This window comes from Lepidochelys kempii, chromosome 7 (genome assembly GCF_965140285.1).
Source record: "Lepidochelys kempii isolate rLepKem1 chromosome 7, rLepKem1.hap1, whole genome shotgun sequence".
In the NCBI taxonomy this organism is placed as follows: domain Eukaryota; kingdom Metazoa; phylum Chordata; order Testudines; family Cheloniidae; genus Lepidochelys; species Lepidochelys kempii.
In genome coordinates, this window is record NC_136386.1 from 92,655,761 (window position 1) to 92,678,279 (window position 22,519).

Below are 22,519 nucleotides of genomic sequence, written 5' to 3' on the forward strand. Positions count from 1 at the left end.
TTCCCACAACACTGCACTGTGGGATACATACCCACGGTGCATTGCTCATCCTGTTGATGATGATGTCCCCAATGTGGACATGATCCCTCAACAGAGGGAGCAAGTGTGAACACCCTTTGGCGATTTTTGTTTATGTCGACAGCCAAAAGTCGTCATAAGTTTTGTCAACTAAACTTGGTAGTGTAGACAAGCCCTTGGTTAGATTTATTAGAGAGGAAATGTACTACTGTGACAGGATAATCCTGAAAGCCTAGGAGACTCTGAGAGGTGTGAAGTGACCTATTCATCTCAATGTGATGGTCTCAACTGAATGAGAACACCTTATGGAGATGAATAAAGTGTTGAGATGTATGAACTGCTCCATTCATGTTCTTGGATGTTCCCATTTCCCCCTCCCTTGACCCCTAGTGTTGGAGAGCCTTTGATATGCAGTGTGTTCTTGATGCATGCTCCTGGTATGCCTATTCTCAGCTTCTCACCCAGATGCTTGCAGGGAGAAGTCTTTGGCACCTCCCGCTCCCCCCTACTCCCCATCCCGACAAGGTCCCCCAGATCCCAGCATTCATGAGGCAGCTAGAGAGAGAAATTCTGGCACCCCAGAGGGGCTGGAGCCCCCAGATCGCATAAAGGGTGGTAGGCAGAGGGACTCAGACACTCCTAGAAAGATAAGCCTCACCACCTTATCCCGGCTCACATGAGGGGAGGCCAGACCCCCACGGATGGGCAGTGGCCTCCCTATTTCTGGCACACATGTGCAGGTAAGGAGAAAGACTCAGACCTCCAAGGAGAAATAGCCCTTCCAGACTATGGTGCACACATTGGGAAGCAAGAATGTGGGACTGGCAGGTGCCCTTGCTGCTCTTCCCCAGTCCCTTGCCACTCATCTCCATGTCTCCCTTCCCAGTGCCCCTCCCCTCCCATCTACTGCAACTCCCAACCCTTCCCCCAGCCCCTTTCTCCTCCTTACCACTCATCCCTATTTATCTCCTTCCTCATAATTCGTCCTCTACTCGCGGCAGCCCTAAGCCCCTTTCATTTGCATGTCTAATCTTTTTTCAAAAAATACTTTAATTACATTCCCCCAAAATAAAAGAATATACTGACAGGCAAATTTTAGCAACGTGTCTTGGAACCTTTTCCACATTTCTGCCCTAGGGTGGGACTGGAACTAACACTGGCTAGGTAGGTGTTTTTCATTATTCTCAGGGGAATTAAAACTATAGGTTGCCATCAGTTAAGATAGTCACCATTTCTATACAGCCTGGTCATGAGGAAATTTAGGCTGCTCTTTGCAAAGATAGTGAAAACTAGCTGCCCTCGGGGAAGATGGTGGCACTGTGTTCTACCAAAGAAGCAGAGAAGAGCGCTGTGAGGAGCAAGTGAATATGGGAGGGAAGACAGAGAAGACAAGAAGAGTAAGTTGGGAGAAGTATAAGGAAATAGAGGCAGGAAGGAGAATGTGAGGAACAGGAAACTGAGGAGATAGGGAGAGCAAATATTAAGGGAGCAGATGGAAGACATAAGACTGTAGGTAGCACGGAGGAAGAATGTGAGTGGGACAGGAGGGAGAAGCAGGATAATGATGGGGAGAAGGACAGAGTGGCACCTGGATAAGTGGAGTCTTCTCCAAGCAGCCAGAGGAGTGGTTGGCACTTTTGTCCCTTTAAAATTGACCTTTGAATCCAAAATGATCATACCCAATTTGGGGGTGGGTGACTTATATCTAAAGGCTCAAAAATCAGTAGGCAAACAAAAATGCAATTTGTTTCTAAATTGTATTATATTTAAGCCAGTCTCATTATTTTTGAAAGCTTTTATTTGACAGTGTTGTTTCTGTCACCCTCCCTAAAGCCCCCCCACAGCAATCTCCATTTGTCCTCTTCTCAATGTCACAGCCCCTAAACTCTACAGGGTGAGGCAGAACTGTTAGGCAAACTCCTGATGTGCTAAGCTCCAAGCTTTCTTACTGAGCCAGCCTCTGCATCCGATAAGCTTCTCATGGTTTACCTCAGGAGGATCTCCTGTGACAAGTCCATTGGCCCAAGACTGTTACAGGCTGCCATTCCAAGGGGCCATGGGGTGAATAGAATCATAGAATATCAGGGTTGGAAGAGACCTGAGGAGGTCATCTAGTCCAACCCCCTGCTCAAAGCAGGACCAATCCCCAACTAAATCATCCCAGCCAGGGCTTTGTCAAGCCTGACCTTAAAAATCTCTAAAGAAGGAGATTCCATCGTCTCCCTAGGTAACCCATTCCAGTGCTTCACCACTCTCCTAGTGAAAAAGTTTTTCCTAATATCCAACCTAAGCCTCCCCCACTGCAACTTGAGACCATTACTCCTTGTTCTATCATCTGGTATCACTGAGAACAGTCTAGATCAGTGGTTCTTAACTTTTACTGCAGCCTGCACCCCTTGGTTCTCAAAATATCTTCTCACACCCCTTATAAAAAATCAAAATATGTTCTTCCACCCCTTATCAAAAATCGTTGAAGTAGGTCAGTTCTTTAAACCTAGATATATTTTTTGATTGTATATTACAGTAATTGTTAAAAAATGTCTAATGTTGTTAAATACATAGGTTTGATGAAACAAAGTAGTTGTACTTACGTGCCTGTGCTTAATTTGTGTTTTCAATTATTTACCTTTTAAAAAAATCTGGCATGTCTCGCACTCCCAGGGATGCGTGCATCCCAGGTTAAGAACCACTGGTCTAGATGCATCCTCTTTGGAACCCCCTTTCAGGTAGTTGAAAGCAGCTATCAAATCCCCCCTCATTCTTCTCTTCTGCAGACTAAATAATCCCAGTTCCCTCAGCCTCTCCTCATAAATCATGTGCTCCAGCCTCCTAATAATTTTTGTTGCCCTCCTCTGGACTCTTTCCAATTTTCCACATCCTTCTTGTAGTTTGGGGCCCAAAACTGGGCACAGTACTCCAGATGAGGCCTCATCAATGTCGAATAGAGGGGAATGTTCACATCCCTCGATCTGCTGGCAATGCTCCTACTTATACAGCCCAAAATGCCATTAGCTTTCTTGACAACAAGGGCACACTGTTGACTCATATCCAGCTTCTCGTTCACTGTAATCCCTAGGTCCTTTTCTGCAGAACTGCTGCGTAGCTACTCCAGTCCCTAGTCTGTAGCAGTGCATAGGATTCTTCTATCCTAAGGGCAGGACTCTGCACTTGTCCTTGTTGAACCTCATCAGATTTCTTTTGGCCCAATCCTCTAATTTGTCTAGGTCCCTCTGTATCCTATCCCTACCCTCCAGCGTATCTACTTCTCCTCCCAGTTTAGTGTCATCTGCAAACTTGCTGAGGGTGCAATCCACGCCATCCTCCAGATCATTAATGAAGATATTGAACAAAACAGGGCTTGTGTGGATTTGCATGGGGATGTTACAGCTAATGCTTAAACATTCCTATTTTTAAAAAACTAGTAAGTTAATGCACAAATGTTATTAGATAGTTGTTTGTTATCTGCAACGCAAAAGTAAGGTGTAAAAACGTATGCTGCTTAACTATCTGTTGGTAAAGGAATAGAGGGTATTTTGTTAGGTGGCTTAACTTTTCTTTATATTGCTTTTTTGGTTTGGTGTCAGGTATGTTATCTGTAGTAACCTGAACTATTAAGCTGATCTTGTCAAATCTAGTGAGTTTTTAGTGAGACACACCAAATCAGGATTCTCATCTGTAATGATGAATTTCTGTCCTTATTGACAAGTACCCTTCCTGCTTACCTTGCCTCCCCAATTTCTCCTTAAAACCAGGCACCAGCAAGGAGAGACATAATGTAGCTGATACCCTTCCAGTACAGTGACTGTGCTAATTTGGGGCCACCAGAACTGGCAGATTGCAAGGGGTTGACAGCTCAGAGGGATTCAGCAGAAGAGGTGAAGGAAGGTGGAAGAAAACTTGCTGGAGAACAGAGACAGAGAAGGGTGGGGCCAAAGTGGGCTGTTTCTGTCAGGAATGGAAGCAGAATTTTCTTCTCCATCAGAATGAAGATGCTTACCTGAAGTTTTCTAATGCTCACTCTATTAGAAATATAACTCTTGGTAAAAGGACAGTTTAGATTTTCCAACATCAGTGCTGATTTGAAATCCATTAATTTTTATTTTGGAAAATCTTAATACTCAATGCTAAATGTCTAGGTGCAGACAGTTAACACATTTATTTTCAAGTAAAGATGTTGAATTTGAGTATGTGCTTGCTTAAATATTTGAACTATTAAAAAAACATAGCACTGGAGTACTCTTTGCAAATTGATTAAGTGACACTTATTGTGGAATTGAATACACAAGATTAATTTGTTCCATAGCTGTAGTAAATGGTTTCACACAACATAACACAATTTGGCGATTTATTTGCAGACTTTTTCCCCTCAGATGTGATTTAAAAATAAAAAAGTTGTATTTAATCGTAATTATTCTGGTGACGATTTTTCTCTTCCTTCCTCCCTTAACTGCCTGTTAGCTGGTTACAACAATTTGGAGGTTGCAGAGTACCTGTTACAGCATGGAGCTGATGTGAATGCACAGGATAAAGGAGGGTTAATTCCTCTACATAATGCAGCATCTTATGGGGTAAGAATCTCTAACTTACTATCTTTTTTGGAACAGTTCGAAACTTTTGTAAAAAGTTGTGATATGATGCTTTTATTGACAGGTTTCAGAGTAACAGCCGTGTTAGTCTGTATTCGCAAAAAGAAAAGGTGTACTTGTGGCACCTTAGAGACTAACCAATTTATTTGAGCATGAGCTTTCGTGAGCTACAGCTCACTTCATCGGATGCATCACTTCATCGGATGCATTCGATGAAGTGAGCTGTAGCTCACGAAAGCTCATGCTCAAATAAATTGGTTAGTCTCTAAGGTGCCACAAGTACTCCTTTTCTTGATGCTTTTATTGGCATTAATTATGTAGCCTGACAATCTCTAAAAAGCTTTTGTCATTGTGTTATAATATCACCTCATTTGGAATTAGTTAATTATAACTGCAGCTCAAATTCAACTGTCTTCACTTCTGCAATAGTTTTTAAATTTGTAAAATCACTGTTGGAAATTATGTTGAGAAAGGTAATTCAAAAACTATTGTAAAAACAAGCAGCCTAAAAGATGTCCCGTAAAACTGCTTTTCACATGTGAATACTAGTAGAATTTCACTAGTAAAGATTTCACTTACATTTCTGTGGGTGATCTGGTGAGATTTCAGACATCTGTGAACCCAAAGCAGGAAATAAGGCCCTTTTGTGTTTGGATGCAGCCTGGGCTGCTTTCAGATTCAGGGATTTGAATTCAAGCCCCCTCTGGCACTCCTTCAATTTAAAGGAGTTTGTATTTGGTATTCTGGTTTGATCTATTTCAGTTTTATGGAAGAAAATGACTTAATTATACACAGGTACATTATAGTTCAGAATAGTCTCTTCTGTTTTGTTAGTGTTTATTTCTGACCTTATTGTAATTTAGATCAATTCTAGGAAAATCCAGAATGAGTTACAAAAAGGGTTGTTTAATAATTCTGAGAGTTTCAGTATATTAAACTACCATCTCAGAATATAACAGGATATTTTATTTTCCAGCACGTAGATGTAGCAGCTTTACTTATAAAGTATAATGCGTGTGTGAATGCTACGGACAAATGGGCTTTCACACCTTTGCATGAAGCAGCCCAGAAAGGAAGGACACAGCTTTGTGCCTTGTTATTGGCACATGGAGCTGATCCTACTCTGAAAAATCAGGAAGGACAAACACCATTAGACCTGGTCACCGTAAGTGATGGGATCTTTTGAGAAATCTGTGCTTAGCTGCAGCTAGCGGTTGCTCACCTGGTTTATATAAGATGCTTTTAGTCATTTTTATTCAAAGTACAAATTTGGAGTTAGTGCACAATTTATAAACTCTGGTTTCTTGGGTGTTTATGCAAGCGAGTACACCCGCATACATCTTCTTTCTCTGTTCTCTTGCACAAAATTGCTGCAAAGTTCTTCTGACTGCCTGATGGAGAAAGAAAACAAACACTGATTTGTTCCAGAATTGACATTTATCTATTTTTAATTTTACTTTGGGTACTTGATCTACCTATTTTACTGGCTAATATAATATTTTGCCACAAAAAACTGCATTAGAGGTGAAATTTAGTCTAACTTTATTAAAACCTTCTCATTTTATAAAACTTAAGCAGGCTGTTTAAGGTTTTGTTTTAGATTATTATAATACAATCAAAAGCTTCACATTTTCAAAGTAATGCTGAATGGATCGTCTTGCTTCAAATTGGGATTTCTTGTTTTTAAAGTAAACTAGTAATGAGTTTTGTTTGACCTTGTGTTTATCCGGAAAAAAGTTTCAAATATCAAAACATTCATGTATTGCACTTTTAATTTAGAACAAGTTTTTTTAAAATCTTGTTTAAGTGAAAGATTGCTTTTTAGTTGGTTGAAATGTTTGCATTACTTACACATTTATTCGCTATGGCTTTGGGCTTAATTTTTCTCAAGTATTTAATTACCTTTATTCCAGAAAATAACTTTGCATGGAAGGCTTCCTTCATTTTAATAAACTGTCTTTTGATATTTAGGCAGATGATGTTAATACGCTGTTGACAGCTGCTATGCCTCCTTCTGCGTTGCCATCTTGTTACAAACCTCAGGTTATAAATGTATCTCAAACCACCGGATCCACTGCTGATTGCCTGTCTTCCGTTCCATCCAGCCCATCCAGTCTGTCTGCTGCCAGTAGCCTTGACAACTTATCTGGTAGCTTTTCTGAACTCCCTTCAGTTGTTGGTACAAACAGTGCAGAGGGAGCAACCGTTCTAGAGAAAAAGGAAGGTGAGGTTTTCTTTTGTTCTAATTGTAGATGTGAATTAATGACTCTTAAGCAGTTTATATAAATTTAAATAAAGCATGATTTTGTTGATTTTTTTTTTCTTTTTCAGTATTTTTATCTAATTTAATGAGTTTTGTGGGTACTTTTCAGCTCTTACTAGAATTTTCAATTTATCCATTAACTACCTTTGCCTTCTGTTATTATCTCTGTTTCCAACTGTGGCTTGATAAGGAACGGATAGCCAAAAGAACAAAAAAAAAAAAACTCTTGCACAGGGGTCTTCAGGCATTTTGTCCGGATAGACTCTTACTGATAAATCAGATTTTAAATAGAAATTAAATAAATACTTATTGGAATGGTCTTATACACAATGAAATGGTATCATAGGTTCTAATGTATTTGCAAGACTGATGATTTATGGACAAGGTTGCTTTAATAACTTCTGTTCATTGCTTAAATATGCAGTACTAGTAGCTAAACACTTACTTGTTTTGGAAGCCAGGATCATGTATTTTTATTTTTATAAAGAACCTAGTGTGTTCTAGGTGCCACCAGAAACAGTAATATATAATCTTATTAGTAACTTAAATATTTTTCTTAATGTTACCAAGTCTCTTAAAAATTCTTGTATTTCCCCTTATTGCAGAAGCATAAGTATGGAATATACTGTGTTGTAGATAATATGAATGTGAAAGTAACTTATATATTCTTCTTTATATTCAGTTCCAGGTGTAGATTTTAGCATAAATCAGTTTGTGAGGAATCTTGGACTTGAACATCTGATTGACGTATTTGAGAGAGAGCAAGTGAGTAGCTGTGTACAAATATTGGGTTAGAAAACTTTACCAGTGTGTTCCTTTTTTGAAGTGGGAGGAGTGATAGCGCTTGCAATTTAAGACCTACAGGTTAAGTTTTTGTTTCTGTTATGTTAGCACAGGTGATGAGGTCAATAGGAAGTGAATATCATGAAATTATGTGTAGTAATTACGAAGGTGTAGACTATTCTGTTAGCTTGGTAATATATCCTGAAAGTGAAATTTCCCAGTCAGGGAAATGATTCTTGCAGTACCACTGGCCTACCTTTTTAGGTAGAGTCATGCAAAGTGTTGAACAAAAAAATGGGGAAGATGACAGCAATTCTACTATGACTTGTAGCGTGTTTTATGCTATTCAAAAGCAAAATTTCATGCTAGGGAAGACAGTAGATGCAAAGCCAAGGATGAACTGTTACATTAAAACATTCAGAATGTGACTCTAGTCTAATTTTAATTTAATATACTTATAAAATATCTTCTCTTGTTTTATAGCTTGCTTCATAACTATGGCTTGTTTTAAAACTTCCCTAATTTGACTTCTGCTGCACAATATACAGGTCTCCAGGGGTTGCATATCTACACACTACTCTTTTTTATAACCTAACTAAATTATCATAAATTTTATTTCTGAGGTTATAATTGATCCTTTCTAATGAAATATTTGTCATGAAATTTTTTTTAAAATGTATACAGCAATCTAAACAAATTATATTGTGCTTTGCTCTAGATAACACTGGATGTATTGGTTGAAATGGGCCACAAAGAGTTAAAGGAAATTGGTATCAATGCATATGGACATAGGCATAAAATCATTAAAGGAGTTGAGAGATTGATCTCTGGACAGCAAGGTATATTTTTATTGAATTAATGAAGTGATACTGCTTTAATATAGAGTTCATTTTTATAAACTTTACCAGTTTTGTTCCAAATCATCTCTTGGTAGAAAGAGCTGATAATGCAGTTCTTTATACAACAAAATGTAAAATTGTGCTACACTGTCTTTCAATCTGAAGCTTGTGTGAGAAGCTTTCACTAGTGGCACAAATTATCATGAACACCAGCATTCAATTGTCTTTAATATTTGACTCCTTTATAATGGTCACTGTCCACGTTTACTTTCATTAGTTGGATTGTAGATTTAGAGAATTTTGATTGTAAATGTTTTGGGACAGGGACCATTTCTTTGTTCTGTTTATACAGCACCTAGCACAATGGCATTCTGGTCAGTGACTGGGGTTTTTATGAGCTACCACAATACAGATAGTAAATAATAATTCACTTTTCAGAGTGACACAGGCTGTCCCCTTTTTCCCAAAAAGATAATTGAAGTTTTTAAATATTTTTCTTTTAAAAAATAGTTGGTGTCTTTCCAGTGGAGCTGAAATAAGCATAGCTGCTTTGTTTGACAACTTCAACTTGCATTGAGTTTTATGCTAAAATCTCTTTATTTTGCAGCATTGTTGATGACAGCACAATCATAGGAATAAAATGTTTTGCTGGACTACAGCTGAAGAAAAAAATAAAGAGCACAGTGTATTGATTCTGTCATATTGAAACATTGGCTACTGTTGTCTCACTACATTTCATAGAAATGGAATAAAATTAGTTAGAATTGGTAGGATTTTTTTCTCTAGACACCATCTGTGGATTCTCGCTCCCAAATCTGGACTCTAGTATAAAACAAGCAGAACTCCCCATACTCTAAAGGATTTTTTGGCCGTTAAGGGAAGCAGTAGTAGTCAAGGCCACAAGACAACCACTTCACCATGTTCAGGTATCTCCCTAGAGCTTCAATAGCTGTCCCTTGAACAGTCAGTTGCTTCTTGATTGCTGTCAGTGAAGGTCTTCTGTGTGGGAGCTATCTCTTCAGCGGCCAATCTGTTCCTGTGCCAGTGTAGTTTTACACTGCTACAAGTATCCTTTTAGAAAGTGTCCTTGCTTTCCAATTGGGTCTCATCTATTGTCTTTGAATTTGCAGTCAAACACTCTAGCCAAAGAACATCAACTGGTCCCTGGAGCCTTGGTCTTGCAGTTTGCACAGGTTCTTTAGAAATTTTCAGCTTTTTTGTCTTAAAAGGCCTTAGCATTGTCATCTCTAGATGTTCAACTCCTTACCTGAATATTTTAGAGCTTTGCCTTGAAGCCTCATTTGACTTGATACTCAAGCTGTGGAACTTTCCTCAGGTCTCTGTACTTTGGCTCAATGATCTGGTGCTTTAGCACATTTCCATCAGTGTTTTAGCACCCTTCCCTGGAGATAGTAGTATTGTTTCATGGTTAACTAGAACTTTCTTTTGGAGCTTCATTTTGATGCTTTTCTTGTTAAGTCAAAGTGTCTTGCCTCCAGGCACTTTTATATAACTTGCTAGGTTCCAGCCACAAACCAGTCAGCATAGACTCCCAGCAGAGAGTTCCAGAGGGAAACTCCTAGTCAAGTGTTTGCTGACTGTTCAAACATCATGGGCTCCTGGCCAAAAGCATTGCTGGGAGGCCCAGTGTTGAGCTGCAGTCAGTTGTGGATGTACCTGCATCTAGCTGCCCAGAGCAGTGATGAGGAACCCAGTATCTTGCTGCAGCTACCTGCTCATGTATCCTGGGCAGGCCACAGCATAAGAACTTCTGGTGCAGAGCACCTATCTGGGTTCTTAAATCCAATAAATGATTGCCAGTTACTTGCCAACTCATTCAGAATTCTTGTCATTATCAGAAGTGATGGTGGTCTCCATATCAAGCTGCAGTTGTTTGTTGGTGTATTTGGAACTTTCAATGGAGATAGTCAGCATTGAACTTTTGGCTTCCTGGGTTTGGGGACTGCTTTAAAGTTCTCTTACTGCTCTGCAGCATAATCTGAGCTAGAAACACTTGCAGGTGAAGGTGGTAAATACTGTAAATAACCCAAAGTAGATCTCAGCACAGTTAGAGATTTCTTGTGCAGAGGTCAGAGCTTATGCTTTGAGAGTTAGCTCTCTCCTGTGTGTGAAGCCCTGATCTCATCACCAGCAGTTTTTGGTGCCTTCTGCACATAGTCTGGTTGCAACTATTGTTTCAGTCCTTAGATTTCATGCTGAACTACCTTGTCTCATCCTGACCCCATAGATAACTAGATTCTGTGGCAACTGCACCAGAAATACATCAACCTTGTGGCTTAGGATGTTTGTGGAACACAAGGATATGCTAGAGCGAGGACATGCTCTCATGCCCACATCTGTATTTGTAGTTTCCAAAGCATATGAATTGGGCACATGCAATTCAGCAGAGACCATTGGGTCAGTATGTTCTAAACATTTCTGCATACTTTCTTCCTAGAGAATGATGGATCAGGTCCCCTTCTCAAAGGAGAAATGGGAGGTCTGAGGAAGAAGGAACTGCTTGTGACAGCCAGAACATGCCAAATTAGCAGGGGATGTCTTATCTACTGTATATAATCGTTCATAAACCAAATTTTTTTAGTAAAAAAGGGAAGCATCAGAGAAGGGGGTCAGATTATGAACAGGTATAGAGAGGGGAGAGGTGGGACACAGCCCTTCCCCCCAACAGAGGGAGCAAGCAAAGGCAGCACAGCCAGCAGAGCCAGAAGGGAAGAGGCAGGGCCAGTGTCTCTGCTTCTGGCCAGGCTGCTCTCCCCCAGCCTCCAAAGCAGCTGCAGCTCTGGGGCTGGCAGGCTGCAGCTGTGACGCTTAGCCCCGCCCCCCAGAGCAGGCTGTGGCCGTGCTGCCCGGCCTGCTGGAGCATGCTGCAGCCGTGCTGCCCAGCCTCCCAGAGCAGCTCCAGCAAGGCCAGAGACATCCTTCCCTGGCCCTCCCCAGATAAGATGGGAAGGGATGGGATGGGGAGAGAGTGGGGGTCCCGGGCTAGGGATGGGGTCATGTGGGGGATGGTCACAGGGGTTACTCCCCTGACCCCCAGCTTCTCCCCATCCCTTCCCACCATCTTCTCTCTCTCCCCCCCACCCCCCCAAAAAAAGAATTTTCCCCACCAGTTGCTGTCCTGGCCCGTCAGGGTAAGCAGCTGGAACACCGGGACACTTTATTTACTTAGGTTTACCTCCGTGCCTGCAGACTCTTGAGGTAAACAAACCATCTTGGCCAGCCAGCAGCTTATCCTGATGGTCCGGGAGCCAAAGTTTGCTGACCCTTGAATTATAGGGGTTGGCTTATGAATGCGTCATAAAAATTTTCCATTTTTATTTGTCCATCTTGGGGGGGTCGGCTTATAAATGAACCGGCTTATGATCGAGTATATACGGTACTTCAGAGGTGCTCTGATATGTCTAGATCAGTGGTTCCCATACTTGTTCCACCGCTTGTGCAGGGAAAGCCCCTGGTGGGCCAGGCCGGTTTGTTTACCTGCTGCGTCCGCAGGTTCGGCCGATCGCGGCTCCCAGGGGCCGTGGTTTGCTGCTCCAGGCCAACGGGAGCTGCTGGAAGCGGTGGCCAATACGTCCCTCGGCCCACGCAGCTTCCAGCAGCTCCCGACGCAGCAGGTAAACAAACCGGCCTGGCCCGCCAGGGGCTTTCCCTGCACAAGCGGCGGAACGTGTTTGGGAACTTCTAGTCTAGATACTAGTTCTTGTAGTAACAGGGGCCCTGACAAAGGTACACCTTATTCTATCCCATTTTAAGGACCCTCTCTCTGATGATGTGACTTCTGAGAGAGAAGAGTGCCACTTGCCTGATGTATTTGAGCAGATGCTCTAATGCTCAATGTGAGAAATCTTATTGATAGATGGGAAAAGAAGTCTTGCAGCAGCCACACATACTTGCTCCCCCCCCCTTCTCCCCTCAGAGTTTGGATGGGCTTCTGTTTAGGTCACAGTTACCTGTACTTTAAGTCTTTCTGCTTCTGTGGTATGATTTTTCTGTAAAATGTTAGGTGACTGGCCTGTTACTTTAGGGATCCTTTACTTGGTACTCAGCTAGGAACTGACTGACTGGAATGTTTCAGGGTTGGCAGAGGTCTCAGGTGGTGCACAATCATTTGTGGGGATGAGGGGTTGGCTTATGCCCCTGGCCACCACTACTACCATTAAGAACCTATAGGTTCTGTCTGTGTTTAGCTAGGAAGCTGAGGCCATGAAATGAGAATCCTGCATGATATCTTCAGAAGAGCAGAATTACAAAGGCAAATCAAAACATGTTTTAAAAAACTAAAACTTTAAACTACTTAAGATCCCAAAACCATGGCAGAAATGAGACTTAAACTGAAAGTTAATATAACTTTAAAATCACAAATGTTCCCCTTTTTCTTGACCTTTGTCTCTATATGGCATCTTCCATGTTTTCATTCCTGAGAAATTGAGCTATGCCTGTGTTTTTAATTTTTGTTCTCTGCGTCTGAAATATGTGTGTTCATTGTCTTTATAGGTCTTAACCCATACCTGACTTTGAATACTTCTGGTAGTGGAACAATTCTCATAGATCTCTCTCCTGATGATAAGGAATTTCAGTCAGTGGAAGAGGAGGTATGTTCTGCTCCCTAGCATCTCAAATTCTTTTTGGCGTTGTCACTTATGGATAGACGCATGAGTTCCAGTAGATTATTAATATAAGACTCAAATATTGGATTAAAGCTTACATAATGGATTAAAGCTTACATCAAGACACTTATTCCATTTCTCTTTGTCAGTGCTGTCCCATTGTTATGATCCATGCTTGACATTTCCACAATTTAGCATACAGTAGAACCTCAGAGTTATGGATACCTTGGGAATGGAGGTTGTCCGTAACTCTGAAATGTTCATAACTCTGAACAAAATGCAGCTCTGACTCCAGCAGTTCACACTTCAGGCCAGGTTCACACTTCAGGACAGGTTCCAGAGGCAGCTAGACAGCTTCCTTGCAGGCAGCTTCTTCCCTGCAAGCTTGTCCCCCTCTGGACCAGGGTGGGAGCAGGGGGAGACGGGGGGCAGCATGACCCGTTCTCAGCAGCAGGTGTGGGGGGGGGGAACACCCCCCTGGCCGGGAGAGGCAGGCTGAAAAGAGTACCCACAGAAATGCTGCTCCAGCTGTCTTGGGTTGGCGGCGGGGGCTCACAGCTTTGCCTGCGAATCTTAGCATCTTCAACTCCTAGCTGTAAGTGGGTGCCCTGCGTGTGGGGGTGAAGTTAGGGGTGGGGACAGGCAGCCCAGATGTGTCTACCTTTAAGATGCAATACAAGCACAGTACAGTATTTGCTTTTATTTTTATTATTATTTTTGTGTCTGCTGCTGCCTGATTGGTTACTTCCGGTTTCACATGGTGTTCAGTTGACCGGTCAGTCCATAACTCTGGAGTTCGTATCTTTGAGGTGCTACTGTATGTCTACACTTCAAGCTGGAGGTGTAATTTCCAGCTTGAGGAGACATACCCGCACTACCTCTAATTGAACTGGCATATTAAAAATGTAAGTGTAGCTGCTGCAACAGGCTGTGTATCGATCCAAGGCATTAGGTATGTACTCAGGCAGCTAGCCCCTTCCGTTGCTCTTACTGCTGTTGTTGCATGTCTGTTTTTAGTACATTAACTCAATGAGAATTACCACATTTTGTGTCTTCTTGAGCTAGACATTACTACTCCAGCCCAAAGTGTAAGTGAAGAGACCCTTTATCTCTCTTCATGTCACTCCTTCTAGTAACATACTTGAGAGGTCCCCATCTGAAGTAAAATTATTTCTGCAGCATGGAAATCTTCACCACGGTCATTTCCCTGTATACCAGACCCAGCTTCTAATCAATTCTTTCTCTACTTTCTGCCCAGTATTTGAATAATTGCACAGCACGTGATTCTAAGTAGATGTGATAAGGTAAATAGTGTAAATTAAGAACTAGAATAATTAAGAATATTGGAGTATTTGTCCAAAACATACAGCCATAAAACTCTTATTCTTCAGATGCAGAGTACAGTCCGAGAGCACAGAGATGGTGGGCATGCTGGTGGAGTGTTCAACAAATACAATTTTCTGAAGGTACCGTCACATTTTTGTAGTTCTTAAATGATAGCTATGCTCTCAACCCTTTGATTGAAAGTAATTTTGTTACAATCAAGTACTTTTTGTAGTTTTATTTATTGAGCACCTTAAATGTACATTGTACATTACAAAACACATAAAAAGAAGAGGACCTGCCATAGAGAAATCTAAGAGATATATAGGAAAACAGATTAGGTGCCAAAAGGCATTAAGAAGTGGTTTGAGAAGTTCACGTACAGGCTTCACAGAGAAAGGCAGAAAAGTTTGAAGCAAAAGGCAGAGTGCTTAATACACAGAAATTGAGAGGTGGTTGCACATTAAGGGTGTGACAGGAGAAAAAAGCATAAAGCAAAAAGTGAGAGAATGAGGCTGAGGGATCATATGGGAAGGCTTGGAGTGAGGGAGACTCAGGGTTGTGATTTAAATCAGATTTAAATCAGAAAGTAATAAACTTTGATTTAAATAATCTATTTTAATCTTTTTTTGCGTTTGTACTTTTTAGTTACTTTCCAAAAGAGAGGTTCATTTTCATTGGTTGGTATGACTATTAAAATATGTTGACTTGCTGCTAATTATAGACTTTACATTAATGTTGGTGCTTTTTTTTGCTAACCAGGAGGATACACACTGTCTACACATTTATTTAAGCAATTATATAGCTCAATGTACGTTTGTTCTGATTTTTAATGTTTATATTTTATTATGTTAGAAAATGATCATTTTCTTATTTTCTCGATGATAATTTTATACTTGAGACATCTGTCAAGCTGCATTTGGATGGAAATTGGAAATCTATTAAAATGCATAAAAACTCCATTTAAAAATGTTATTAAATAAAGTTACCTTTAAATATGTTGTATAGATAAGATAAAGTAAACTTATTAAAACATGTTTTGCTTCTAAAAATAAAGTTATTAAACAAAGGAAGTATTAACTGTAATTAGTGAATTGACGGATTGTTTCCGATCACCATGCATCAGATTTTCAAAAGGATTTTGGCAATTAAAGATGCAAATAGGCACCTTGTGGAATTTTCAGAAGTGACTATGAAGGTTAGGTGCCTGACTCCTATTGAAATCATTGGAGTAGAAATCAGTGGGTGTTAGGCACCTAATCTATTTAAGTGCTTTTGAAAACCCCATAAGGTGCCTATCTGCATTTTTAGGTGTTTAAAATCTGATCCCTTGTCCTGCAGGATTTTAGAATTAGTAGATCTTCTCCTCTCCCGCCTGCTTTTTATTCATATAGGTTGGAAGAGGAAAACATGCTTTCTGCAGCATAGCCTCTCTCATATACGGGATAGTCATTTCCTGTCTTCAGTTTCTGGGAGCAATTCAGCCCTGTAACACAGCCCTTGTAATGACTGAAAATAATATAGCTATCGAATGCAGAACGTGGCCATTGTGATATATTTAGAAAACTTCAGAAAGATGTTTTCCCCCTGATTTAAAAAGCATCATCCTTTAACTCATTAAGATTTGAGGAGGGCTCATTGATACATCGTATTACTTTTTTATTTATATAAATAGTTGTAATTTGTTATAGTAAGGTAAGGCCTTAATATAGGCTGTAATTATTTAAAATTTAATTTTAAATCTGTTTATTTTTAAAAGAAAAATGTATTTAATTTAAAGTTTAAAAAATCAAATTTGTTTTGAAAAATAATCAGTTTTTATCCACCGGGACTGGAGGGGCAGGAGTTAGAATGAGACTGAGAACAGAGATGGACATGGTTCAGTTCCGTAAAGGTGGTAATAAGCAGCTTGAATTAATATGGAAAGTGAGGAAGCCAGTAAAGAAATCTAAAGAAGGGGTTTAGCAGTTCTTTGAATGGAAGGAGAGAATTATTTTATCAAAGTTTGGATGGATTGGGGGTTGCAATCTGAAAAATCCCTTTTATCTAGTTTGTTTAAAGTTTCCAAAAAATGCTTAAGTTGTGAGTAAGCCTGATAAATGTCAGTCTAAAACTTTAGAGAGATCACTGAACAGTGGTTTAGAACAGAATGGCTTTTAACTTAAGTTGATGATGATGATGATTTTACTCACTATATCATGCTAGAAGACTAATTGGATTCCTTAGAATCTGAGGGAGATGATCTTATTTCTTCTCTAGAAATTTGACTACATGTTCCCAGTTTTGGAGTGGATCTATTGTGATATAGCCATTGTTCATCAAAATGTCTGTAAAATGATAAAGCAAAAAATTGGAAGGTCTTCTCTTCAAATTAGAATTTGAATTCTGATTTAATTATTTCAGATTCAAAAAGTGTGTAACAAAAAACTCTGGGAAAGATACACTCACAGAAGGAAAGAAGTTTCTGAAGAAAACCATAACCATGCAAATGAAAGGATGCTGTTTCATGGTAAGATCTTTGAAATTTTAATTTTCTTCCATTATCAGTGCTGTTAACCTTTAGGGGGAATATTTTTTGTTGGTGCCAAAAATTTAGGTAAATATGCTATATAATTAACAACTGGAAATAAAAATGTAAATCAGTTAAGTTTTTCATAATTTTGATAAATCCTGTTATCAATATTGCATGTTATGCAGAGGTGACAACTATAGCTGTATCTATTCTAATTCCCATTTTCAGTTGCCTTGTAACTTTGAATCTTTTGCTCTTTTTGCTGAAATTTTCCTGCCTTTGCCCAAGAAAAGTGTGGATTTTGGGGGGGGGGGGTGTTTAGTTTGATCAAAAATAGAAAAACAGGTCAGCAGATTCAGTTTGAAGGGGGTAGGAGTAAGGAAGGTTTCTTGCAATTTGTTTTACTAACTCTCTGACCAAGATGGCTTTTACATTCGGCATATTAGCCCTTGTTCAAAAATGTTGTCTTGAGCTCCAGTGAAGTTAAGTTTTGATTTGACAGTTATAACCAATTGAAAATTGTCCCCTGCATATGCACAGTGACTCACTAAATAGCTAAGTTACCTGCATAGTAAGAAACTCAGCTGCACGTTCACTGAAGTAAAATCTGCACAGCTCCCTCCTGCAGAGCTTATAATTTGGTGTGATATGGTGGTCCAGTGGTGTCCGTTGTAAGCACCTTGGATTTTTTTATTTGGAAAAAAATAGTTCAGACTAATTTCAGAATGTGAATTAAGATTGCATGTCCAACCTTAATTCTGCCCCTTGTGGATATGCATTACAATAGTTACATGATTGCAAACCTTCTCCAATACAATTTAACATTTTCTTCTATAACCACAGATATACATGTTTGTGTGGTAGCTTATATATTTTCATTCTTATAAACTTACACTATTTTTATAATAATAATGGTCTTCCATATTTCTGACAGATTTTTTTTTACATAGTTATCTTCTCTGAGGAATTGTCAGCAGCCATGTAGTTTGCAATTTTTTCCAAATTAGTAGCACAGTCTGCCTTAGCTATAACTTGGGATCAGAATGAAACTATACTACCTTGGTGACAGACTTGCGATTTATATACACCAACAAACCTTTGCTATCATTCTTGTTATACTCACCTGTAGTGTGTTGTGTAAGAATAGTTTGTCATATAAAATCATTTATGTATATGCCAGAATTCATTAAAAGATGCCAACCATGTATATCTAAAGCTGTAGAAAAATGTGACATAGCTGACAAATAGTATGTGATCTTGTAATTAAAGATCATAGTCTTGCTTACATACAAAGGGGTCAGCTGCTGCTGATGCAACTTTGTCATTTCCCAGCTGAGTGCTTAACAGTGTAACTTTAATGTTTCTTTCATGCAGGCTTTTGATGGGCATAAGAATAACAGAAATTATCATACCAGATCAGACTAGTGGTTTGGTATTCTCTCTCTGATAATAGCCAGTATCAGCCCAGAGGAAGGCGCAGGCAACGCTTTAATGGTATAACCCATCTATAGGGGAAGTTCTTCCTAACCTGGTCAAATAGTGGTTGGATTATGTCCTGAAGCATGAGCACTTATATCCCTTATAAATTCTGTATCTGTCTAAAGTGATAATGGATGTTTACATATGTGTTCCCCTTTTTTAATCCTGCCAACCTCTTAACTTCAGTGATATCTTATGATGGTTCTACAAGTTAATGAGTCTGTGTATTTTAAAAATAAAAGCTATTACTTTTCATTTTCTATTTCTATTTCACGTCTCCTTGTTTTATTACACAGAAGGTAAATAAGAGTTTTTGATTTACTTTCAGTATAACATTTCTTATTTTACGTAAGTCTCAATTCTGTCATGCCGCCTCTTGTTCATCTCCTCTGAAAAAATCAGTCCTAATAATACTATAACTACCTTTATATTTACAAGTAATTTTAAAAACCTTTTTAGTAAAAAGGTGCATCTTTGTGAAACTGAATTCATCAGGTCTCTCTAGAGATAAGTGCTGCAGTGCAAACAACGCACCTTCAAATCTGAATGGGTAACTTAAGACTAAATTTTATGATCAATACCCAGCTCAAATAACTAAACATTGCTTTGCAGAGGAAGATGTGGTAAAAAAATATTTACCATAAATCAGATCATAGGTACTGGAACACTGCCATAGTCCCGGACTTTAAGTGGTTTCCATCATATACAGAGTTTACAGTTTAGTTCACATTGTTCCTGAACCTCTGAATTAGATGTATTCAAGTCAGTGGGGCCTGATGAAACTCATCCTAGGTACTTAAGGAACTAGCTGAAGTAGTCTTGGAATGATTAGCAATTATCTTCGAGAATTCATGGAGGACTCCAGAGGACTGGAGAAGGGCATACGTACTAGTACCGATCTTTAAAAAGGGGACAAAGAGGACTTGGGGAATCAGACTAGTGAGCCTAACTTCAATACTTAGGAAGGTACAGGAACAAATTATTAAATAGTCAGTTTGTAAGCACTAGAGGATAATAGGGTGATAAGGAATAGTGAGCATGAATTTGTCAAGAAAAAAAAACCAATCTGATTTCTTTTCTTGACAGAGTTACTGGCTTAGTGGATGGGGAGAAGCAGTAAACATGATATATCTTGATTTTTAGTAAGGCTCTTGACACCGTTCCACATGACATTCTCATAAGCAAACTAAGGAAATGTGGTCTAGATGAAATTACAAGTAGGTGGGTGCACAACTGGCTGAAAGATAGTACTTAAAGTAGTTATTGATGGTTTGTTGTCAAACTGGGAAGCTGTATCTATCTAGTGGCGTCCCAAGGGTCAGTCCTATGTCCAGTACTGTTCAGTATTTTCAATAATGACTTGGATAATGGAGTGGAGGGTATGCTTGTAAAATTTGCAAATTGTACCAAGTTAGGATGGGCTGCAAGGACTTTGGAGGATCGGATTGGAATTCAAAACAACCTTGACAAATTAGAGAATTAGTCTGAAATCAGCAAGATGAAAGTAGACAAGTAGAAAATACTTCACTTAGCAAGGAAAAGTCAAATGCACAACGACAAAATGGGAATGACTGGCTAGGTGGTGGTATTGCTGAAAAGCATCAGGAGGTTATAATCACAAACTGAAATAAGAGTCAACAATATGATACAGTCGCAAAAAGGGCTAATATCAGTCTGGAATGTATTAAAAGGTGTGTTATACATAAGACATGAAAAGTAATTGTCACTAGTGAAGCCTCAAATGGAGTATTGGGTGCCACACTTTAGGAAAGTTGTGGCCAAATAAGTCCAGAGTAGAGTAACAGAAATGATAAAAGGTTTAGAAAACCTGACCTGCGAGGAAAGGTTAAAAAACTTTGGTATGTTTTAGTCTTGAGAAAAGAAGCCTGAGAAGGGACTTGAGATGTCTTCAAATATGTTAAGGGCTGTTGCAGAGAGAATGGTGATCAGTTCTCCATATCCACTAAAGGTAGGACAAGAAGTATTGGGCTTAATCTGCAGCAAGGGAGATTTAGGTTAGAGATTAGGAAAAACTTTCTAAGTATAAGGGCCGATAGGTTCTGGAATAGGCTTCCAGGAGAGGTTGAGGAATCACTATTGGTGTTTTTTAAGAACAAGTTGGACAGATACCTATCAGGGACGGACTAGGTTAATTTGGTCCTGCCTCAGCACAGGGGGCTAGACTGGATGACTTCTCGAGGTACTTTCCAGCCATACATTTCTATACTTTTAAGAATCCCTCTCCTTACCCTCAGTTGTTGAATGTGAGCAGAGCTGCTGTGCAGCTACTACAGCCTTAGGGTTGAAGGAAGCTCTGCAGCTCTAGTGAATCTCAGAGTTGTAAAGAAATGGAATCTGTGAGCTTCTCTACGTTGCCCCGCAGGCTGGACCACAGTGGTGTGAATAGCAGTTCACACCAAAGTGTTGCACTGTAAGTCCCCTGAGTAGTTTACATTAATGCAAACTAGGAACCTTTTAGTTTGTGCCCACAGTATCCGTATGGTAGTGTTATGGTGCAGCACTTCAGTACACACTGCTCGTATGAATAGCAGTGCACACCAAAGTGCTGCACCATAATTCACACTCGGATTGCCAATCCTCCAGGATTGTCCTGGAGTCTCCAGGAATTCAAGATTAATATTTGATTAAAGATTATGTCATGCGATGAAGTCTCCAGGAATATGTCCAACCAAAACCCCCATAAACCGACTTGTCCAGGGAGACTTGTAGAACTAAGCTCTACAGAAAGGGTGTCGAGCACCTATGCAGCTTTCTCTGTAAAGACAGGTCAGGAATTGTCCCTAGGTGTCTAATGTTTTGTGAATGTAACAGCGTACACTGCTGTAATACAGTGGATATTAAATGCTTGCTGTGGCAGACTGATACTGCATCACATAGTTGCTCTGACTTGCTGAAAATTTATCTATTTCAACAAAAGGTAACTTTACTGGTAAATCTTAGGGGTTTTTGACAAGGAGGATATAACAATCAACAGGCTTTTGAAATGATTTAATAATTAATGATTACATAAAAACTGTAGGTGATTAATTTAAATGTTTTTCCTTATTAATTTACTTCTAGGTTCCCCATTTGTGAATGCAATCATTCATAAAGGTTTTGATGAGAGACATGCATACATAGGTGGAATGTTTGGAGCTGGGATATATTTTGCTGAAAACTCTTCCAAAAGCAATCAGTATGTATATGGAATTGGAGGTGGCACTGGATGCCCAGTTCACAAAGATAGATCTTGTTATGCTTGCCACAGGTAAGTTACAATACTTTGTACCAGAATCATTCATACCAAGAAATCTGATTTTTCAAGTGCAGCTTGTGTTAGAGGCAATCAAGTCCCCAGCAGAGTCTCTGAAGAAAGACTGTAGCTCAGTAGAGATGTCTGCCTATGCAGTAACAGTTAAAACAGATAGTACTGCTATATGAGTTTTTGATTGCCACCCTTTAAAACTGTAGTGCAAACTTAAGAGCCAGGGAGGGGCAATGGAGATAGTTAAAGACATTGCAAGACTTACCTCCTTTCAGATCCCAAAACCCAGAATTGTGTAGCCTGGAAATGAAGAGAGGATTTGGTAGAGATTTTTAAAAGTATGAAAGGTACAGTAAAAATTGATCAATAAATATTTTTCTGCCAGACGGTATACAAACAAGGCAACTTCTAGAAGAGCACAGTACTTGCATATTATGTGGTTCACGGTGAGGGAGGTGTCCGCTAGATGACTTGAGATTATGATCATCCTGTATTTCTTTCAAGATGAGTTCAGTAATGTTTGACCCCACCTTGTAGGTTCAGACCTTGATCCTTAGTGCTCTGAGGAAGAGCAAGGTAGAACTTCCCTTCCCACCAGTTTCTGGGTTCCTAAAAGCATTCTTCTTGTGTGTCTCTGGTTACCCTTTGGAACCTAAATCTAATGCTTCAGAAACTTAGCACCTCCTTTTGAAACCTCTCCACTCAGCAGACTTAAGCTTTCTCACTGTGCCGTGTTCCTGTTGGCTGTCACTTTAACCAGAAATGGTGATGAAATTGCAGCTTTGTCCTACCATTGTCCCACTGGCTTCCAAAGAGAGAGAAA

At 39.7% G+C, this 22,519-nt stretch overlaps 1 protein-coding gene across 8 annotated transcripts in view; it reads left to right on the forward strand.

Moving 5' to 3' along the window:
* Positions 1 to 22,519, forward strand: part of TNKS2 (tankyrase 2) — a 70,240-nt gene that overhangs the window by 43,713 nt on the left and 4,008 nt on the right. For 6 of the 8 annotated variants that reach the window (XM_073353834.2, XM_073353839.2, XM_073353836.2 and 3 more), the window contains 9 exons: positions 4,477 to 4,586; positions 5,581 to 5,769; positions 6,576 to 6,828; positions 7,550 to 7,632; positions 8,369 to 8,489; positions 13,005 to 13,102; positions 14,509 to 14,583; positions 16,844 to 16,949; positions 21,513 to 21,699. In XM_073353834.2, coding sequence (XP_073209935.1) covers positions 4,477 to 4,586; positions 5,581 to 5,769; positions 6,576 to 6,828; positions 7,550 to 7,632; positions 8,369 to 8,489; positions 13,005 to 13,102; positions 14,509 to 14,583; positions 16,844 to 16,949; positions 21,513 to 21,699 — 1,222 coding nt within the window. The remainder of the gene's footprint in view (positions 1 to 4,476; positions 4,587 to 5,580; positions 5,770 to 6,575; positions 6,829 to 7,549; positions 7,633 to 8,368; positions 8,490 to 13,004; positions 13,103 to 14,508; positions 14,584 to 16,843; positions 16,950 to 21,512; positions 21,700 to 22,519) is intronic. The other 2 variants (XM_073353838.2, XM_073353840.2) reach the window with 1 other exon arrangement.